The 23,454-nt window shown below is 42.1% G+C and overlaps 1 protein-coding gene across 1 annotated transcript; it reads left to right on the forward strand.

Annotated features, from left to right (window-relative positions):
• Positions 1-3,840: 3,840 nt before the first annotated feature.
• Positions 3,841-17,775, forward strand: LOC125140771 (mucin-3A-like; the record flags this gene model as incomplete). The annotated part of the gene is made up of 6 exons (XM_047810496.1): positions 3,841-3,903; positions 4,099-4,374; positions 6,952-7,218; positions 10,369-10,431; positions 17,155-17,430; positions 17,713-17,775. Coding segments are annotated over 6 exons (1,008 nt in total), but the record flags the coding sequence as incomplete, so codon positions are not given.
• Between the last annotated feature and the right edge of the window lie 5,679 nt (positions 17,776-23,454).

The raw sequence follows: 23,454 nt of genomic DNA on the forward strand, positions 1-23,454 counted from the left end.
ACATCATTCACAGAAATTACAACGGAATCACTTCCTACAAAGGAAGTGTCCACACAAGTAAGTCCAGAGTTCTCAACTGAAGGGATGCAATCTCAATCAACTAGTGACTCAGCAACAACTTTAACATCAGAGGAATCAGCTCATTCCACTGTCTCTTACACAAGCGAAGCTGTCCATTCAACAACATCGACCCACTCGACATTTATACCTTTAACAGATTATCCTTCCGTCAGTTCTGACACTACTGAACCAACTTCAACAGAGTACACATCAAGTATCCTAACTGGACAGACTTCTGAATCTTCACCTTCACCAGACCAAACAATCCAGCAATCATCAGCATTTCCATCCACAGATGAAACCATGGCTTCATTTTCAACACCTGAACACATGTCCACAACTATACTAACATCATTCACAGAAATTACAACGGAATCACTTCCTACAAAGGAAGTGTCCACACAAGTAAGTCCAGAGTTCTCAACTGAAGGGATGCAATCTCAAACAACTAGTGACTCAGCAACAACTTTAACATCAGAGGAATCAGCTCATTCCACTGGCTCTTACACAAGCGAAGCTGTCCATTCAACAACATCCACCCACTCGACATCTATGCCTTTAACAGATTATCCTTCTGTCAGTTCTGACACTACCGAACCAACTTCAACAGAGTACCCATCAAGTATCCTAACTGGACAGACTTCTGAATCTTCACCTTCACCAGACCAAACAATCCAGCAATCATCAGCATTTCCATCCACAGATGAAACCATGGCTGCATTTTCAACAACTGAACACATGTCCACAGCTATACTAACATCATTCACAGAAATTACAACGGAATCACTTCCTACAAAGGAAGTGTCCACACAAGTAAGTCCAGAGTTCTCAACTGAAGGGATGCAATCTCAAACAACTAGTGACTCAGCAACAACTTTAACATCAGAGGAATCAGCTCATTCCACTGTCTCTTACACAAGCGAAGCTGTCCATTCAACAACATCCACCCACTCGACATCTATGCCTTTAACAGATTATCCTTCCGTCAGTTCTGACACGACAGAACCAACTTCAACAGAGTACCCATCAAGTATCCTAACTGGACAGACTTCTGAATCTTCACTTTCACCAGACCAAACAATCCAGCAATCATCAGCATTTCCATCCACAGATGAAACCATGGCTTCATTTTCAACACCTGAACACATGTCCACAACTATACTAACATCATTCACAGAAATTACAATGGAATCACTTCCTACAAAGGAAGTGTCCACACAAGTAAGTCCAGAGTTCTCAACTGAAGGGATGCAATCTCAAACAACTAGTGACTCAGCAACAACTTTAACATCAGAGGAATCAGCTCATTCCACTGTCTCTTACACAAGCGAAGCTGTTCATTCAACAACATCCACCCACTCGACATCTATGCCTTTAACAGATTATCCTTCCGTCAGTTCTGACACGACAGAACCAACTTCAACAGAGTACACATCAAATATCGTAACTGGACAGACTTCTGAATCTTCACCTTCACCAGACCAAACAATCCAGCAATCATCAGCATTTCCATCCACAGATGAAACCATGGCTGCATTTTCAACAACTGAACACATGTCCACAGCTATACTAACATCATTCACAGAAATTACAACAGAATCACTTCCTACAAAGGAAGTGTCCACACAAGTAAGTCCAGAGTTCTCAACTGAAGGGATGCAATCTCAATCAACTAGTGACTCAGCAACAACTTTAACATCAGAGGAATCAGCTCATTCCACTGTCTCTTACACAAGCGAAGCTGTCCATTCAACAACATCCACCCACTCGACATCTATGCCTTTAACAGATTATCCTTCCGTCAGTTCTGACACGACAGAACCAACTTCAACAGAGTACACATCAAGTATCCTAACTGGACAGACTTCTGAATCTTCACCTTCACCAGACCAAACAATCCAGCAATCATCAGCATTTCCATCCACAGATGAAACCATGGCTTCATTTTCAACACCTGAACACATGTCCACAACGATACTAACATCATTCACAGAAATTACAACGGAATCACTTCCTACAAAGGAAGTGTCCACACAAGTAAGTCCAGAGTTCTCAACTGAAGGGATGCAATCTCAAACAACTAGTGACTCAGCAACAACTTTAACATCAGAGGAATCAGCTCATTCCACTGTCTCTTACACAAGCGAAGCTGTCCATTCAACAACATCCACCCACTCGACATCTATGCCTTTAACAGATTATCCTTCCGTCAGTTCTGACACGACAGAACCAACTTCAACAGAGTACACATCAAGTATCCTAACTGGACAGACTTCTGAATCTTCACCTTCACCAGACCAAACAATCCAGCAATCATCAGCATTTCCATCCACAGATGAAACCATGGCTTCATTTTCAACAACTGAACACATGTCCACAGCTATACTAACATCATTCACAGAAATTACAACAGAATCACTTCCTACAAAGGAAGTGTCCACACAAGTAAGTCCAGAGTTCTCAACTGAAGGGATGCAATCTCAAACAACTAGTGACTCAGCAACAACTTTAACATCAGAGGAATCAGCTCATTCCACCGTCTCTTACACCAGCGAAGCTGTCCATTCAACAACATCCACCCACTCGACATCTATGCCTTTAACAGATTATCCTTCCGTCAGTTCTGACACTACCGAACCAACTTCAACAGAGTACACATCAAGTATCCTAACTGGACAGACTTCTGAATCTTCACCTTCACCAGACCAAACAATCCAGCAATCATCAGCATTTCCATCCACAGATGAAACCATGGCTTCATTTTCAACAACTGAACACATGTCCACAGCTATACTAACATCATTCACAGAAATTACAACAGAATCACTTCCTACAAAGGAAGTGTCCACACAAGTAAGTCCAGAGTTCTCAACTGAAGGGATGCAATCTCAATCAACTAGTGACTCAGCAACAACTTTAACATCAGAGGAATCAGCTCATTCCACTGTCTCTTACACAAGCGAAGCTGTCCATTCAACAACATCCACCCACTCGACATCTATGCCTTTGACAGATTATCCTTCCGTCAGTTCTGACACGACAGAACCAACTTCAACAGAGTACACATCAAATATCGTAACTGGACAGACTTCTGAATCTTCACCTTCACCAGACCAAACAATCCAGCAATCATCAGCATTTCCATCCACAGATGAAACCATGGCTGCATTTTCAACAACTGAACACATGTCCACAGCTATACTAACATCATTCACAGAAATTACAACAGAATCACTTCCTACAAAGGAAGTGTCCACACAAGTAAGTCCAGAGTTCTCAACTGAAGGGATGCAATCTCAATCAACTAGTGACTCAGCAACAACTTTAACATCAGAGGAATCAGCTCATTCCACTGTCTCTTACACAAGCGAAGCTGTCCATTCAACAACATCCACCCACTCGACATCTATGCCTTTAACAGATTATCCTTCCGTCAGTTCTGACACGACAGAACCAACTTCAACAGAGTACACATCAAGTATCCTAACTGGACAGACTTCTGAATCTTCACCTTCACCAGACCAAACAATCCAGCAATCATCAGCATTTCCATCCACAGATGAAACCATGGCTTCATTTTCAACACCTGAACACATGTCCACAACGATACTAACATCATTCACAGAAATTACAACGGAATCACTTCCTACAAAGGAAGTGTCCACACAAGTAAGTCCAGAGTTCTCAACTGAAGGGATGCAATCTCAAACAACTAGTGACTCAGCAACAACTTTAACATCAGAGGAATCAGCTCATTCCACTGTCTCTTACACAAGCGAAGCTGTCCATTCAACAACATCCACCCACTCGACATCTATGCCTTTAACAGATTATCCTTCCGTCAGTTCTGACACGACAGAACCAACTTCAACAGAGTACACATCAAGTATCCTAACTGGACAGACTTTTGAATCTTCACCTTCACCAGACCAAACAATCCAGCAATCATCAGCATTTCCATCCACAGATGAAACCATGGCTTCATTTTCAACAACTGAACACATGTCCACAGCTATACTAACATCATTCACAGAAATTACAACAGAATCACTTCCTACAAAGGAAGTGTCCACACAAGTAAGTCCAGAGTTCTCAACTGAAGGGATGCAATCTCAAACAACTAGTGACTCAGCAACAACTTTAACATCAGAGGAATCAGCTCATTCCACCGTCTCTTACACCAGCGAAGCTGTCCATTCAACAACATCCACCCACTCGACATCTATGCCTTTAACAGATTATCCTTCCGTCAGTTCTGACACTACCGAACCAACTTCAACAGAGTACACATCAAGTATCCTAACTGGACAGACTTCTGAATCTTCACCTTCACCAGACCAAACAATCCAGCAATCATCAGCATTTCCATCCACAGATGAAACCATGGCTTCATTTTCAACAACTGAACACATGTCCACAGCTATACTAACATCATTCACAGAAATTACAACAGAATCACTTCCTACAAAGGAAGTGTCCACACAAGTAAGTCCAGAGTTCTCAACTGAAGGGATGCAATCTCAATCAACTAGTGACTCAGCAACAACTTTAACATCAGAGGAATCAGCTCATTCCACTTTGTCCGCCTCAAGCAATGCTGTCCATTCAACAACATCCACCCACTCGACATCTATGCCTTTAACAGATTATCCTTCCGTCAGTTCTGACACTACCGAACCAACTTCAACAGAGTACACATCAAGTATCCTAACTGGACAGACTTCTGAATCTTCACCTTCACCAGACCAAACAATCCAGCAATCATCAGCATTTCCATCCACAGATGAAACCATGGCTTCATTTTCAACACCTGAACACATGTCCACAACTATACTAACATCATTCACAGAAATTACAACGGAATCACTTCCTACAAAGGAAGTGTCCACACAAGTAAGTCCAGAGTTCTCAACTGAAGGGATGCAATCTCAATCAACTAGTGACTCAGCAACAACTTTAACATCAGAGGAATCAGCTCATTCCACCGTCTCTTACACCAGCGAAGCTGTCCATTCAACAACATCCACCCACTCGACATCTATGCCTTTAACAGATTATCCTTCCGTCAGTTCTGACACTACCGAACCAACTTCAACAGAGTACACATCAAGTATCCTAACTGGACAGACTTCTGAATCTTCACCTTCACCAGACCAAACAATCCAGCAATCATCAGCATTTCCATCCACAGATGAAACCATGGCTTCATTTTCAACAACTGAACACATGTCCACAGCTATACTAACATCATTCACAGAAATTACAACAGAATCACTTCCTACAAACGAAGTGTCCACACAAGTAAGTCCAGAGTTCTCAACTGAAGGGATGCAATCTCAATCAACTAGTGACTCAGCAACAACTTTAACATCAGAGGAATCAGCTCATTCCACTTTGTCCGCCTCAAGCAATGCTGTCCATTCAACAACATCCACCCACTCGACATCTATGCCTTTAACAGATTATCCTTCCGTCAGTTCTGACACTACCGAACCAACTTCAACAGAGTACACATCAAGTATCCTAACTGGACAGACTTCTGAATCTTCACCTTCACCAGACCAAACAATCCAGCAATCATCAGCATTTCCATCCACAGATGAAACCATGGCTTCATTTTCAACACCTGAACACATGTCCACAACTATACTAACATCATTCACAGAAATTTCTACGGAATCACTTCCTACAAAGGAAGTGTCCACACAAGTAAGTCCAGAGTTCTCAACTGAAGGAATGCAATCTCAAACAACTAGTGACTCAGCAACAACTTTAACATCAGAGGAATCAGCTCATTCCACTGTCTCTTACACAAGCGAAGCTGTCCATTCAACAACATCCACCCACTCGACATCTATGCCTTTAACAGATTATCCTTCCGTCAGTTCTGACACGACAGAACCAACTTCAACAGAGTACACATCAAGTATCCTAACTGGACAGACTTCTGAGTTTTCACCTTCACCAGACCAAACAATCCAGCAATCATCAGCATTTCCATCCACAGATGAAACCATGGCTTCATTTTCAACACCTGAACACATGTCCACAACTATACTAACAACATTCACAGAAATTACAACGGAATCACTTCCTACAAAGGAAGTGTCCACACAAGTAAGTCCAGAGTTCTCAACTGAAGGGATGCAATCTCAATCAACTAGTGACTCAGCAACAACTTTAACATCAGAGGAATCAGCTCATTCCACTGTCTCTTACACAAGCGAAGCTGTCCATTCAACAACATCCACCCACTCGACATCTATGCCTTTAACAGATTATCCTTCCGTCAGTTCTGACACGACAGAACCAACTTCAACAGAGTACACATCAAGTATCCTAACTGGACAGACTTCTGAATCTTCACCTTCACCAGACCAAACAATCCAGCAATCATCAGCATTTCCATCCACAGATGAAACCATGGCTTCATTTTCAACACCTGAACACATGTCCACAACGATACTAACATCATTCACAGAAATTACAACGGAATCACTTCCTACAAAGGAAGTGTCCACACAAGTAAGTCCAGAGTTCTCAACTGAAGGGATGCAATCTCAAACAACTAGTGACTCAGCAACAACTTTAACATCAGAGGAATCAGCTCATTCCACTGTCTCTTACACAAGCGAAGCTGTCCATTCAACAACATCCACCCACTCGACATCTATGCCTTTAACAGATTATCCTTCCGTCAGTTCTGACACGACAGAACCAACTTCAACAGAGTACACATCAAGTATCCTAACTGGACAGACTTCTGAATCTTCACCTTCACCAGACCAAACAATCCAGCAATCATCAGCATTTCCATCCACAGATGAAACCATGGCTGCATTTTCAACAACTGAACACATGTCCACAGCTATACTAACATCATTCACAGAAATTACAACAGAATCACTTCCTACAAAGGAAGTGTCCACACAAGTAAGTCCAGAGTTCTCAACTGAAGGGATGCAATCTCAATCAACTAGTGACTCAGCAACAACTTTAACATCAGAGGAATCAGCTCATTCCACCGTCTCTTACACCAGCGAAGCTGTCCATTCAACAACATCCACCCACTCGACATTTATGCCTTTAACAGATTATCCTTCCGTCAGTTCTGACACTACCGAACCAACTTCAACAGAGTACACATCAAGTATCCTAACTGGACAGACTTCTGAATCTTCACCTTCACCAGACCAAACAATCCAGCAATCATCAGCATTTCCATCCACAGATGAAACCATGGCTTCATTTTCAACAACTGAACACATGTCCACAGCTATACTAACATCATTCACAGAAATTACAACGGAATCACTTCCTACAAAGGAAGTGTCCACACAAGTAAGTCCAGAGTTCTCAACTGAAGGGATGCAATCTCAATCAACTAGTGACTCAGCAACAACTTTAACATCAGAGGAATCAGCTCATTCCACTTTGTCCGCCTCAAGCAATGCTGTCCATTCAACAACATCCACCCACTCGACATCTATGCCTTTAACAGATTATCCTTCCGTCAGTTCTGACACTACCGAACCAACTTCAACAGAGTACACATCAAGTATCCTAACTGGACAGACTTCTGAATCTTCACCTTCACCAGACCAAACAATCCAGCAATCATCAGCATTTCCATCCACAGATGAAACCATGGCTTCATTTTCAACACCTGAACACATGTCCACAACTATACTAACATCATTCACAGAAATTTCTACGGAATCACTTCCTACAAAGGAAGTGTCCACACAAGTAAGTCCAGAGTTCTCAACTGAAGGAATGCAATCTCAAACAACTAGTGACTCAGCAACAACTTTAACATCAGAGGAATCAGCTCATTCCACTGTCTCTTACACAAGCGATGCTGTCCATTCAACAACATCCACCCACTCGACATCTATGCCTTTAACAGATTATCCTTCTGTCAGTTCTGACACGACAGAACCAACTTCAACAGAGTACACATCAAATATCCTAACTGGACAGACTTCTGAATCTTCACCTTCACCAGACCAAACAATCCAGCAATCATCAGCATTTCCATCCACAGATGAAACCATGGCTGCATTTTCAACAACTGAACACATGTCCACAGCTATACTAACATCATTCACAGAAATTACAACGGACTCTTTTCCTACAAAGGAAGTGTCCACACAAGTAAGTCCAGAGTTCTCAACTGAAGGGATGCAATCTAAATCAACTAGTGACTCAGCAACAACTTTAACATCAGAGGAATCAGCTCATTCCACTGTCTCTTACACAAGCGAAGCTGTCCATTCAACAACATCCACCCACTCGACATCTATGCCTTTAACAGATTATCCTTCCGTCAGTTCTGACACGACAGAACCAACTTCAACAGAGTACACATCAAGTATCCTAACTGGACAGACTTCTGAATCTTCACCTTCACCAGACCAAACAATCCAGCAATCATCAGCATTTCCATCCACAGATGAAACCATGGCTTCATTTTCAACACCTGAACACATGTCCACAACTATACTAACATCATTCACAGAAATTACAACGGAATCACTTCCTACAAAGGAAGTGTCCACACAAGTAAGTCCAGAGTTCTCAACTGAAGGGATGCAATCTAAATCAACTAGTGACTCAGCAACAACTTTATCATCAGAGGAATCAGCTCATTCCACTGTCTCTTACACAAGCGAAGCTGTCCATTCAACAACATCCACCCACTCGACATCTATGCCTTTAACAGATTATCCTTCCGTCAGTTCTGACACTACCGAACCAACTTCAACAGAGTACACATCAAGTATCCTAACTGGACAGACTTCTGAATCTTCACCTTCACCAGACCAAACAATCCAGCAATCATCAGCATTTCCATCCACAGATGAAACCATGGCTTCATTTTCAACACCTGAACACATGTCCACAACTATACTAACATCATTCACAGAAATTACAACACAATCACTTCCTACAAAGGAAGTGTCCACACAAGTAAGTCCAGAGTTCTCCACTGAAGGGATGCAATCTCAATCAACTAGTGACTCAGCAACAACTTTAACATCAGAGGAATCAGCTCAATCCACTTTGTCCGCCTCAAGCGATGCTGTCCATTCAACAACATCCACCCACTCGACATCTGTGCCTTTAACAGATTATCCTTCCGTCAGTTCTGACACGACAGAACCAACTTCAACAGAGTACACATCAAGTATCCTAACTGGACAGACTTCTGAATCTTCACCTTCACCAGACCAAACAATCCAGCAATCATCAGCATTTCCATCCACAGATGAAACCATGGCTGCATTTTCAACAACTGACCACATGTCCACAGCTATACTAACATCATTCACAGAAATTACAACAGAATCACTTCCTACAAAGGAAGTGTCCACACAAGTAAGTCCAGAGTTCTCAACTGAAGGGATGCAATCTCAATCAACTAGTGACTCAGCAACAACTTTAACATCAGAGGAATCAGCTCAATCCACTTTGTCCGCCTCAAGCGATGCTGTCCATTCAACAACATCCACCCACTCGACATCTATGCCTTTAACAGATTATCCTTCCGTCAGTTCTGACACTACCGAACCAACTTCATCAGAGTACACATCAAGTATCCTAACTGGACAGACTTCTGAATCTTCACCTTCACCAGACCAAACAATCCAGCAATCATCAGCATTTCCATCCACAGATGAAACCATGGCTTCATTTTCAACACCTGAACACATGTCCACAACTATACTAACATCATTCACAGAAATTTCTACGGAATCACTTCCTACAAAGGAAGTGTCCACACAAGTAAGTCCAGAGTTCTCAACTGAAGGAATGCAATCTCAAACAACTAGTGACTCAGCAACAACTTTAACATCAGAGGAATCAGCTCATTCCACTGTCTCTTACACAAGCGAAGCTGTCCATTCAACAACATCCACCCACTCGACATCTATGCCTTTAACAGATTATCCTTCCGTCAGTTCTGACACGACAGAACCAACTTCAACAGAGTACACATCAAGTATCCTAACTGGACAGACTTCTGAGTTTTCACCTTCACCAGACCAAACAATCCAGCAATCATCAGCATTTCCATCCACAGATGAAACCATGGCTTCATTTTCAACACCTGAACACATGTCCACAACTATACTAACAACATTCACAGAAATTACAACGGAATCACTTCCTACAAAGGAAGTGTCCACACAAGTAAGTCCAGAGTTCTCAACTGAAGGGATGCAATCTCAATCAACTAGTGACTCAGCAACAACTTTAACATCAGAGGAATCAGCTCATTCCACTGTCTCTTACACAAGCGAAGCTGTCCATTCAACAACATCCACCCACTCGACATCTATGCCTTTAACAGATTATCCTTCCGTCAGTTCTGACACGACAGAACCAACTTCAACAGAGTACACATCAAGTATCCTAACTGGACAGACTTCTGAATCTTCACCTTCACCAGACCAAACAATCCAGCAATCATCAGCATTTCCATCCACAGATGAAACCATGGCTTCATTTTCAACACCTGAACACATGTCCACAACGATACTAACATCATTCACAGAAATTACAACGGAATCACTTCCTACAAAGGAAGTGTCCACACAAGTAAGTCCAGAGTTCTCAACTGAAGGGATGCAATCTCAAACAACTAGTGACTCAGCAACAACTTTAACATCAGAGGAATCAGCTCATTCCACTGTCTCTTACACAAGCGAAGCTGTCCATTCAACAACATCCACCCACTCGACATCTATGCCTTTAACAGATTATCCTTCCGTCAGTTCTGACACGACAGAACCAACTTCAACAGAGTACACATCAAGTATCCTAACTGGACAGACTTCTGAATCTTCACCTTCACCAGACCAAACAATCCAGCAATCATCAGCATTTCCATCCACAGATGAAACCATGGCTGCATTTTCAACAACTGAACACATGTCCACAGCTATACTAACATCATTCACAGAAATTACAACAGAATCACTTCCTACAAAGGAAGTGTCCACACAAGTAAGTCCAGAGTTCTCAACTGAAGGGATGCAATCTCAATCAACTAGTGACTCAGCAACAACTTTAACATCAGAGGAATCAGCTCATTCCACCGTCTCTTACACCAGCGAAGCTGTCCATTCAACAACATCCACCCACTCGACATTTATGCCTTTAACAGATTATCCTTCCGTCAGTTCTGACACTACCGAACCAACTTCAACAGAGTACACATCAAGTATCCTAACTGGACAGACTTCTGAATCTTCACCTTCACCAGACCAAACAATCCAGCAATCATCAGCATTTCCATCCACAGATGAAACCATGGCTTCATTTTCAACAACTGAACACATGTCCACAGCTATACTAACATCATTCACAGAAATTACAACGGAATCACTTCCTACAAAGGAAGTGTCCACACAAGTAAGTCCAGAGTTCTCAACTGAAGGGATGCAATCTCAATCAACTAGTGACTCAGCAACAACTTTAACATCAGAGGAATCAGCTCATTCCACTTTGTCCGCCTCAAGCAATGCTGTCCATTCAACAACATCCACCCACTCGACATCTATGCCTTTAACAGATTATCCTTCCGTCAGTTCTGACACTACCGAACCAACTTCAACAGAGTACACATCAAGTATCCTAACTGGACAGACTTCTGAATCTTCACCTTCACCAGACCAAACAATCCAGCAATCATCAGCATTTCCATCCACAGATGAAACCATGGCTTCATTTTCAACACCTGAACACATGTCCACAACTATACTAACATCATTCACAGAAATTTCTACGGAATCACTTCCTACAAAGGAAGTGTCCACACAAGTAAGTCCAGAGTTCTCAACTGAAGGAATGCAATCTCAAACAACTAGTGACTCAGCAACAACTTTAACATCAGAGGAATCAGCTCATTCCACTGTCTCTTACACAAGCGATGCTGTCCATTCAACAACATCCACCCACTCGACATCTATGCCTTTAACAGATTATCCTTCTGTCAGTTCTGACACGACAGAACCAACTTCAACAGAGTACACATCAAATATCCTAACTGGACAGACTTCTGAATCTTCACCTTCACCAGACCAAACAATCCAGCAATCATCAGCATTTCCATCCACAGATGAAACCATGGCTGCATTTTCAACAACTGAACACATGTCCACAGCTATACTAACATCATTCACAGAAATTACAACGGACTCTTTTCCTACAAAGGAAGTGTCCACACAAGTAAGTCCAGAGTTCTCAACTGAAGGGATGCAATCTAAATCAACTAGTGACTCAGCAACAACTTTAACATCAGAGGAATCAGCTCATTCCACTGTCTCTTACACAAGCGAAGCTGTCCATTCAACAACATCCACCCACTCGACATCTATGCCTTTAACAGATTATCCTTCCGTCAGTTCTGACACGACAGAACCAACTTCAACAGAGTACACATCAAGTATCCTAACTGGACAGACTTCTGAATCTTCACCTTCACCAGACCAAACAATCCAGCAATCATCAGCATTTCCATCCACAGATGAAACCATGGCTTCATTTTCAACACCTGAACACATGTCCACAACTATACTAACATCATTCACAGAAATTACAACGGAATCACTTCCTACAAAGGAAGTGTCCACACAAGTAAGTCCAGAGTTCTCAACTGAAGGGATGCAATCTAAATCAACTAGTGACTCAGCAACAACTTTATCATCAGAGGAATCAGCTCATTCCACTGTCTCTTACACAAGCGAAGCTGTCCATTCAACAACATCCACCCACTCGACATCTATGCCTTTAACAGATTATCCTTCCGTCAGTTCTGACACTACCGAACCAACTTCAACAGAGTACACATCAAGTATCCTAACTGGACAGACTTCTGAATCTTCACCTTCACCAGACCAAACAATCCAGCAATCATCAGCATTTCCATCCACAGATGAAACCATGGCTTCATTTTCAACACCTGAACACATGTCCACAACTATACTAACATCATTCACAGAAATTACAACACAATCACTTCCTACAAAGGAAGTGTCCACACAAGTAAGTCCAGAGTTCTCCACTGAAGGGATGCAATCTCAATCAACTAGTGACTCAGCAACAACTTTAACATCAGAGGAATCAGCTCAATCCACTTTGTCCGCCTCAAGCGATGCTGTCCATTCAACAACATCCACCCACTCGACATCTGTGCCTTTAACAGATTATCCTTCCGTCAGTTCTGACACGACAGAACCAACTTCAACAGAGTACACATCAAGTATCCTAACTGGACAGACTTCTGAATCTTCACCTTCACCAGACCAAACAATCCAGCAATCATCAGCATTTCCATCCACAGATGAAACCATGGCTGCATTTTCAACAACTGACCACATGTCCACAGCTATACTAACATCATTCACAGAAATTACAACAGAATCACTTCCTACAAAGGAAGTGTCCACACAAGTAAGTCCAGAGTTCTCAACTGAAGGGATGCAATCTCAATCAACTAGTGACTCAGCAACAACTTTAACATCAGAGGAATCAGCTCAATCCACTTTGTCCGCCTCAAGCGATGCTGTCCATTCAACAACATCCACCCACTCGACATCTATGCCTTTAACAGATTATCCTTCCGTCAGTTCTGACACTACCGAACCAACTTCAACAGAGTACACATCAAGTATCCTAACTGGACAGACTTCTGAATCTTCACCTTCACCAGACCAAACAATCCAGCAATCATCAGCATTTCCATCCACAGATGAAACCATGGCTTCATTTTCAACAACTGAACACATGTCCACAACTATACTAACATCATTCACAGAAATCACAACAGAATCACTTCCTACAAAGGAAGTGTCCACACAAGTAAGTCCAGAGTTCTCAACTGAAGGGATGCAATCTCAATCAACTAGTGACTCAGCAACAACTTTAACATCAGAGGAATCAGCTCAATCCACTTTGTCCGCCTCAAGCGATGCTGTCCATTCAACAACATCCACCCACTCGACATCTATGCCTTTAACAGATTATCCTTCCGTCAGTTCTGACACTACCGAACCAACTTCAACAGAGTACACATCAAGTATCCTAACTGGACAGACTTCTGAATCTTCACCTTCACCAGACCAAACAATCCAGCAATCATCAGCATTTCCATCCACAGATGAAACCATGGCTTCATTTTCAACACCTGAACACATGTCCACAACTATACTAACATCATTCACAGAAATCACAACAGAATCACTTCCTACAAAGGAAGTGTCCACACAAGTAAGTCCAGAGTTCTCAACTGAAGGGATGCAATCTCAATCAACTAGTGACTCAGCAACAACTTTAACATCAGAGGAATCAGCTCAATCCACTTTGTCCGCCTCAAGCGATGCTGTCCATTCAACAACATCCACCCACTCGACATCTATGCCTTTAACAGATTATCCTTCCGTCAGTTCTGACACTACCGAACCAACTTCAACAGAGTACACATCAAGTATCCTAACTGGACAGACTTCTGAATCTTCACCTTCACCAGACCAAACAATCCAGCAATCATCAGCATTTCCATCCACAGATGAAACCATGGCTTCATTTTCAACAACTGAACACATGTCCACAACTATACTAACATCATTCACAGAAATCACAACAGAATCACTTCCTACAAAGGAAGTGTCCACACAAGTAAGTCCAGAGTTCTCAACTGAAGGGATGCAATCTCAATCAACTAGTGACTCAGCAACAACTTTAACATCAGAGGAATCAGCTCAATCCACTTTGTCCGCCTCAAGCGATGCTGTCCATTCAACAACATCCACCCACTCGACATCTATGCCTTTAACAGATTATCCTTCCGTCAGTTCTGACACTACCGAACCAACTTCAACAGAGTACACATCAAGTATCCTAACTGGACAGACTTCTGAATCTTCACCTTCACCAGACCAAACAATCCAGCAATCATCAGCATTTCCATCCACAGATGAAACCATGGCTTCATTTTCAACACCTGAACACATGTCCAGAACTATACTAACATCATTCACAGAAATCACAACAGAATCACTTCCTACAAAGGAAGTGTCCACACAAGTAAGTCCAGAGTTCTCAACTGAAGGGATGCAATCTCAATCAACTAGTGACTCAGCAACAACTTTAACATCAGAGGAATCAGCTCATTCCACTGTCTCTTACACAAGCGAAGCTGTCCATTCAACTACATCCACCCACTCGACATCTATGCCTTTAACAGATTATCCTTCCGTCAGTTCTGACACGACACAACCAACTTCAACAGAGTACACATCAAGTATCCTAACTGGACAGACTTCTGAATCTTCACCATCACCAGACCAAATAATCCAGCAATCATCAGCATTTCCATCCACAGATGAAACCATGGCTTCATTTTCAACAGCTGAACACATGTCCACAACTATACTAACATCATTCACAGAAATTACAACCGAATCACTTCCTACAAAGGAAGTGTCCACACAAGTAAGTCCAGAGTTCTCAACTGAAGGGATGCAATCTAAATCAACTAGTGACTCAGCAACAACTTTAACATCAGAGGAATCAGCTAATTCCACTGTCTCTTACACAAGCGAAGCTGTCCATTCAACAACATCCACCCACTCGACATCTATGCCTTTAACAGATTATCCTTCCGTCAGTTCTGACACTACCGAACCAACTTCAACAGAGTACACATCAAGTATCCTAACTGGACAGACTTCTGAATCTTCACCTTCACCAGACCAAACAATCCAGCAATCATCAGCATTTCCATCCACAGATGAAACCATGGCTTCATTTTCAACACCTGAACACATGTCCACAACTATACTAACATCATTCACAGAAATTACAACGGAATCACTTCCTACAAAGGAAGTGTCCACACAAGTAAGTCCAGAGTTGTCAACTGAAGGGATGCAATCTCAATCCACTAGTGACTTAGCAACAACTTTAACATCAGAGAAATCAGCTCATTCCACTGTCTCTTACACAAGCAATGCTGTCCATTCAACAACATCCACCCACTCGACATCTATGCCTTTAACAGATTATCCTTCTGTCAGTTCTGACACGACAGAACCAACTTCAACAGAGTACACATCAAGTATCCTAACTGGACAGACTTCTGAATCTTCACCTTCACCAGACCAAACAATCCAGCAATCATCAGCATTTCCATCCATAGATGAAACCATGGCTTCATTTTCAACAACTGAACACATGTCCACAACTATACTAACATCATTCACAGAAATTACAACGGAATCACTTCCTACAAAGGAAGTGTCCACACAAGTAAGTCCAGAGTTCTCAACTGAAGGGATGCAATCTCAATCAACTAGTGACTCAGCAACAACTTTACCATCAGAGGAATCAGCTCATTCCTCTTTATCCGCCTCAAGCGATGCTGTCCATTCAACAACATCCACCCACTCGACATCTATGCCTTTAACAGATTATCCTTCCGTCAGTTCTGACACGACAGAACCAACTTCAACAGAGTACACATCAAGTATCCTAACTGGACAGACTCCTGAATCTTCACCTTCACCAGACCAAACAATCCAGCAATCATCAGCATTTCCATCCACAGATGAAACCATGGCTTCATTTTCAACAACTAAACACATGTCCACAACTATAATAACATCATTCACAGAAATTACAACGGAATCACTTCCTACAAAGGAAGTGTCCACACAAGTAAGTCCAGAGTTGTCAACTGAAGGGATGCAATCTCAATCAACTAGTGACTCAGCAACAACTTTAACATCAGAGGAATCAGCTCATTCCACTGTCTCTTACACAAGCGAAGCTGTCCATTCAACAACATCCACCCACTCGACATCTATGCCTTTAACAGATTATCCTTCCGTCAGTTCTGACACTACGGAACCAACTTCAACAGAGTACACATCAAGTATCCTAACTGGACAGACTTCTGAATCTTCACCTTCACCAGACCAAACAATCCAGCAATCATCAGCATTTCCATCCACAGATGAAACCATGGCTTCATTTTCAACAACTGAACACATGTCCACAACTATACTAACATCATTCACAGAAATTACAATGGAATCACTTCCTACAAAGGAAGTGTCCACACAAGTAAGTCCAGAGTTCTCAACTGAAGGGATGCAATCTCAATCAACTAGTGACTCAGCAACAACTTTAACATCAGAGGAATCAGCTCATACCACTTTGTCTGCCTCAAGCGATGCTGTCCATTCAACAACATCCACCCACTCGACATCTATGCCTTTAACAGATTATCCTTCCGTCAGTTCTGACATGACAGAACCAACTTCAACAGAGTACACATCAAGTATTCTAACTGGACAGACTTCTGAATCTTCACCTTCACCAGACCAAACAATCCAGCAATCATCAGAATTTCCATCCACAGATGAAACCATGGCTGCATTTTCAACAACTGAACACATGTCCACAGCTATACTAACATCATTCACAGAAATTACAACAGAATCACTTCCTACAAAGGAAGTGTCCACACAAGTAAGTCCAGAGTTCTCAACTGAAGGGATGCAATCTCAATCAACTAGTGACTCAGCAACAACTTTAACATCAGAGGAATCAGCTCATTCCACTGTCTCTTACACAAGCGAAGCTGTCCATTCAACAACATCCACCCACTCGACATCTATGCCTTTAACAGATTATCCTTCCGTCAGTTCTGACATGACAGAACCAACTTCAACAGAGTACACATCAAGTATCCTAACTGGACAGACTTCTGAATCTTCACCTTCACAAGACCAAACAATCCAGCAATCATCAGCATTTCCATCCACAGATGAAACCATGGCTTCATTTTCAACAACTGAACACATGTCCACAACTATACTAACATCATTCACAGAAATTACAACGGAATCACTTCCTACAAAGGAAGTGTCCACACAAGTAAGTCCAGAGTTCTCAACTGAAGGGATGCAATCTCAATCAACTAGTGACTCAGCAACAACTTTAACATCAGAGGAATCAGCTCATTCCACTGTCTCTTACACAAGCGAAGCTGTCCATTCAACAACATCCACCCACTCGACATCTATGCCTTTAACAGATTATCCTTCCGTCAGTTCTGACATGACAGAACCAACTTCAACAGAGTACACATCAAGTATCCTAACTGGACAGACTTCTGAATCTTCACCTTCACCAGACCAAACAAATCAGCAATCATCAGCATTTCCATCCACAGATGAAACCATGGCTTCATTTTCAACCACTGAACACATGTCCACAACTATACTAACATCATTCACGGAAATTACAACAGAATCACTTCCTACAAAGGAAGTGTCCACACAAGTAAGTCCAGAGTTCTCAACTGAAGGGATGCAATCTCAATCAACTAGTGACTCAGCAACAACTTTAACATCAGAGGATTCAGCTCATTCCACTGTCTCTTACACAAGCGAAGCTGGCCATTCAACAACATCCACCCACTCGACATCTATGCCTTTAACAGATTATCCTTCCGTCAGTTCTGACACTACCGAACCAACTTCAACAGAGTACACATCAAGTATCCTAACTGGACAGACTTCTGAATCTTCACCTTCACCAGACCAAACAATCCAGCAATCATCAGCATTTCCATCCACAGATGAAACCATGGCTTCATTTTCAACAACTGAACACATGTCCACAACTATACTAACATCATTCACAGAAATTACAACAGAATCACTTCCTACAAAGGAAGTGTCCACACAAGTCAGTCCAGAGTTCTCAACTGAAGGGATGCAATCTCAGTCAACTAGTGACTCAGCAACAACTTTAACATCAGAGGAATCAGCTCATACCACTTTGTCCGCCTCAAGCGATGCTGTCCATTCAACAACATCCACCCACTCGACAGCTATGCCTTTAACAGATTATCCTTCCGTCAGTTCTGACATGACACAACCAACTTCAACAGAGTACACATCAAGTATCCTAACTGGACAGACTTCTGAATCTTCACCTTCACCAGACCAAACAATCCAGCAATCATCAGCATTTCCATCCACAGATGAAACCATGGCTTCATTTTCAACAACTAAACACATGTCCACAACTATACTAACATCATTCACAGAAATTACAACGGAATCACTTCCTACAAAGGAAGTATCTACACAAGTAAGTCCAGAGTTCTCAACTGAAGGGATGCAATCTCAGTCAACTAGTGACTCAGCAACAACTTTAACATCAGAGGAATCAGCTCATACCACTTTGTCTGCCTCAAGCGATGCTGTCCATTCAACAACATCCACCCACTCGACATCTATGCCTTTAACAGATTATCCTTCCGTCAGTTCTGACATGACAGAACCAACTTCAACAGAGTACACATCAAGTATTCTAACTGGACAGACTTCTGAATCTTCACCTTCACCAGACCAAACAATCCAGCAATCATCAGAATTTCCATCCACAGATGAAACCATGTCTTCATATTCAACAACTGAACACATGTCCACAGCTATACTAACATCATTCACAGAAATTACAACAGAATCACTTCCTACAAAGGAAGTGTCCACACAAGTAAGTCCAGAGTTCTCAACTGAAGGGATGCAATCTCAGTCAACTAGTGACTCAGCAACAACTTTAACATCAGAGGAATCAGCTCATACCACTTTGTCCGCCTCAAGCGATGCTGTACATTCAACAACATCCACCCACTCGACAGCTATGCCTTTAACAGATTATCCTTCCGTCAGTTCTGACACGACAGAACCAACTTCAACAGAGTACACATCAAGTATCCTAACTGGACAGACTTCTGAATCTTCACCTTCACCAGACCAAACAATGCAGCAATCATCAGCATTTCCATCCACAGATGAAACCATGGCTGCATTTTCAACAACTGAACACATGTCCACAGCTATACTAACATCATTCACAGAAATTACAACAGAATCACTTCCTACAAAGGAAGTGTCCACACAAGTAAGTCCAGAGTTCTCAACTGAAGGGATGCAATCTCAATTAACTAGTGACTCAGCAACAACTTTAACATCAGAGGAATCAGTTCATTCCACTGTCTCTTACACAAGCGAAGGTGTCCATTCAACAACGTCCACCCACTCGACATCTATGCCTTTAACAGATTATCCTTCCGTCAGTTCTGACACTACCGAACCAACTTCAACAGAGTACACATCAAGTATCCTAACTGGACAGACTTCTGAATCTTCACCTTCACCGGACCAAACAATGCAGCAATCATCAGCATTTCCATCCACAGATGAAACCATGGCTTCATTTTCAACAACTGAACACATGTCCACAACTATACTAACATCATTCACAGAAATTACAACGGAATCACTTCCTACAAAGGAAGTGTCCACACAAGTAAGTCCAGAGTTCTCAACTGAAGGGATGCAATCTCAATCAACTAGTGACTCAGCAACAACTTTAACATCAGAGGAATCAGCTCATTCCACTGTCTCTTACACAAGCGAAGCTGTCCATTCAACAACGTCCACCCACTCGACATCTATGCCTTTAACAGATTATCCTTCCGTCAGTTCTGACATGACAGAACCAACTTCAACAGAGTACACATCAAGTATCCTAACTGGACAGACTTCTGAATCTTCACCTTCACCAGACCAAACAAATCAGCAATCATCAGCATTTCCATCCACAGATGAAACCATGGCTTCATTTTCAACCACTGAACACATGTCCACAACTATACTAACATCATTCACGGAAATTACAACAGAATCACTTCCTACAAAGGAAGTGTCCACACAAGTAAGTCCAGAGTTCTCAACTGAAGGGATGCAATCTCAATCAACTAGTGACTCAGCAACAACTTTAACATCAGAGGATTCAGCTCATTCCACTGTCTCTTACACAAGCGAAGCTGGCCATTCAACAACATCCACCCACTCGACATCTATGCCTTTAACAGATTATCCTTCCGTCAGTTCTGACACTACCGAACCAACTTCAACAGAGTACACATCAAGTATCCTAACTGGACAGACTTCTGAATCTTCACCTTCACCAGACCAAACAATCCAGCAATCATCAGCATTTCCATCCACAGATGAAACCATGGCTTCATTTTCAACAACTGAACACATGTCCACAACTATACTAACATCATTCACAGAAATTACAACAGAATCACTTCCTACAAAGGAAGTGTCCACACAAGTCAGTCCAGAGTTCTCAACTGAAGGGATGCAATCTCAGTCAACTAGTGACTCAGCAACAACTTTAACATCAGAGGAATCAGCTCATACCACTTTGTCCGCCTCAAGCGATGCTGTCCATTCAACAACATCCACCCACTCGACAGCTATGCCTTTAACAGATTATCCTTCCGTCAGTTCTGACATGACACAACCAACTTCAACAGAGTACACATCAAGTATCCTAACTGGACAGACTTCTGAATCTTCACCTTCACCAGACCAAACAATCCAGCAATCATCAGCATTTCCATCCACAGATGAAACCATGGCTTCATTTTCAACAACTAAACACATGTCCACAACTATACTAACATCATTCACAGAAATTACAACGGAATCACTTCCTACAAAGGAAGTATCTACACAAGTAAATCCAGAGTTCTCAACTGAAGGGATGCAATCTCAGTCAACTAGTGACTCAGCAACAACTTTAACATCAGAGGAATCAGCTCATACCACTTTGTCTGCCTCAAGCGATGCTGTCCATTCAACAACATCCACCCACTCGACATCTATGCCTTTAACAGATTATCCTTCCGTCAGTTCTGACATGACAGAACCAACTTCAACAGAGTACACATCAAGTATTCTAACTGGACAGACTTCTGAATCTTCACCTTCACCAGACCAAACAATCCAGCAATCATCAGAATTTCCATCCACAGATGAAACCATGTCTTCATATTCAACAACTGAACACATGTCCACAGCTATACTAACATCATTCACAGAAATTACAACAGAATCACTTCCTACAAAGGAAGTGTCCACACAAGTAAGTCCAGAGTTCTCAACTGAAGGGATGCAATCTCAGTCAACTAGTGACTCAGCAACAACTTTAACATCAGAGGAATCAGCTCATACCACTTTGTCCGCCTCAAGCGATGCTGTCCATTCAACAACATCCACCCACTCGACAGCTATGCCTTTAACAGATTATCCTTCCGTCAGTTCTGACACGACAGAACCAACTTCAACAGAGTACACATCAAGTATCCTAACTGGACAGACTTCTGAATCTTCACCTTCACCAGACCAAACAATGCAGCAATCATCAGCATTTCCATCCACAGATGAAACCATGGCTGCATTTTCAACAACTGAACACATGTCCACAGCTATACTAACATCATTCACAGAAATTACAACAGAATCACTTCCTACAAAGGAAGTGTCCACACAAGTAAGTCCAGAGTTCTCAACTGAAGGGATGCAATCTCAATTAACTAGTGACTCAGCAACAACTTTAACATCAGAGGAATCAGTTCATTCCACTGTCTCTTACACAAGCGAAGGTGTCCATTCAACAACGTCCACCCACTCGACATCTATGCCTTTAACAGATTATCCTTCCGTCAGTTCTGACACTACCGAACCAACTTCAACAGAGTACACATCAAGTATCCTAACTGGACAGACTTCTGAATCTTCACCTTCACCGGACCAAACAATGCAGCAATCATCAGCATTTCCATCCACAGATGAAACCATGGCTTCATTTTCAACAACTGAACACATGTCCACAACTATACTAACATCATTCACAGAAATTACAACAGAATCATTTCCTACAAAGGAAGTGTCCACACAAGTAAGTCCAGAGTTCTCAACTGAAGGGATGCAATCTCAATCTACTAGTTACACAGCAACAACTTTAACATCAGAGGAATCAGCTCATTCCACTGTCTCTTACACAAGCGAAGCTGTCCATTCAACAACATCCACCCACTCGACATCTATGCCTTTAACAGATTATCCTTCCGTCAGTTCTGACACGACAGAACCAACTTCAACAGAGTACACATCAAGTATCCTAACTGGACAGACTTCTGAATTTTCACCTTCACCAGACCAAACAATGCAGCAATCATCAGCATTTCCATCCACAGATGAAACCATGGCTTCATTTTCAACAACTGAACACATGTCCACAACTATACTAACATCATTCACAGAAATTACAACAGAATCACTTCCTACAAAGGAAGTTTCCACACAAGTAAGTCCAGAGTTCTCAACTGAAGGGATGCAATCTCAGTCAACTAGTGACTCAGCAACAACTTTAACATCAGAGGAATCAGCTCATACCACTTTGTCCGCCTCAAGCGATGCTGTCCATTCAACAACATCCACCCACTCG

This window comes from Tachysurus fulvidraco, chromosome 2 (genome assembly GCF_022655615.1).
Source record: "Tachysurus fulvidraco isolate hzauxx_2018 chromosome 2, HZAU_PFXX_2.0, whole genome shotgun sequence".
Taxonomy (NCBI): domain Eukaryota; kingdom Metazoa; phylum Chordata; class Actinopteri; order Siluriformes; family Bagridae; genus Tachysurus; species Tachysurus fulvidraco.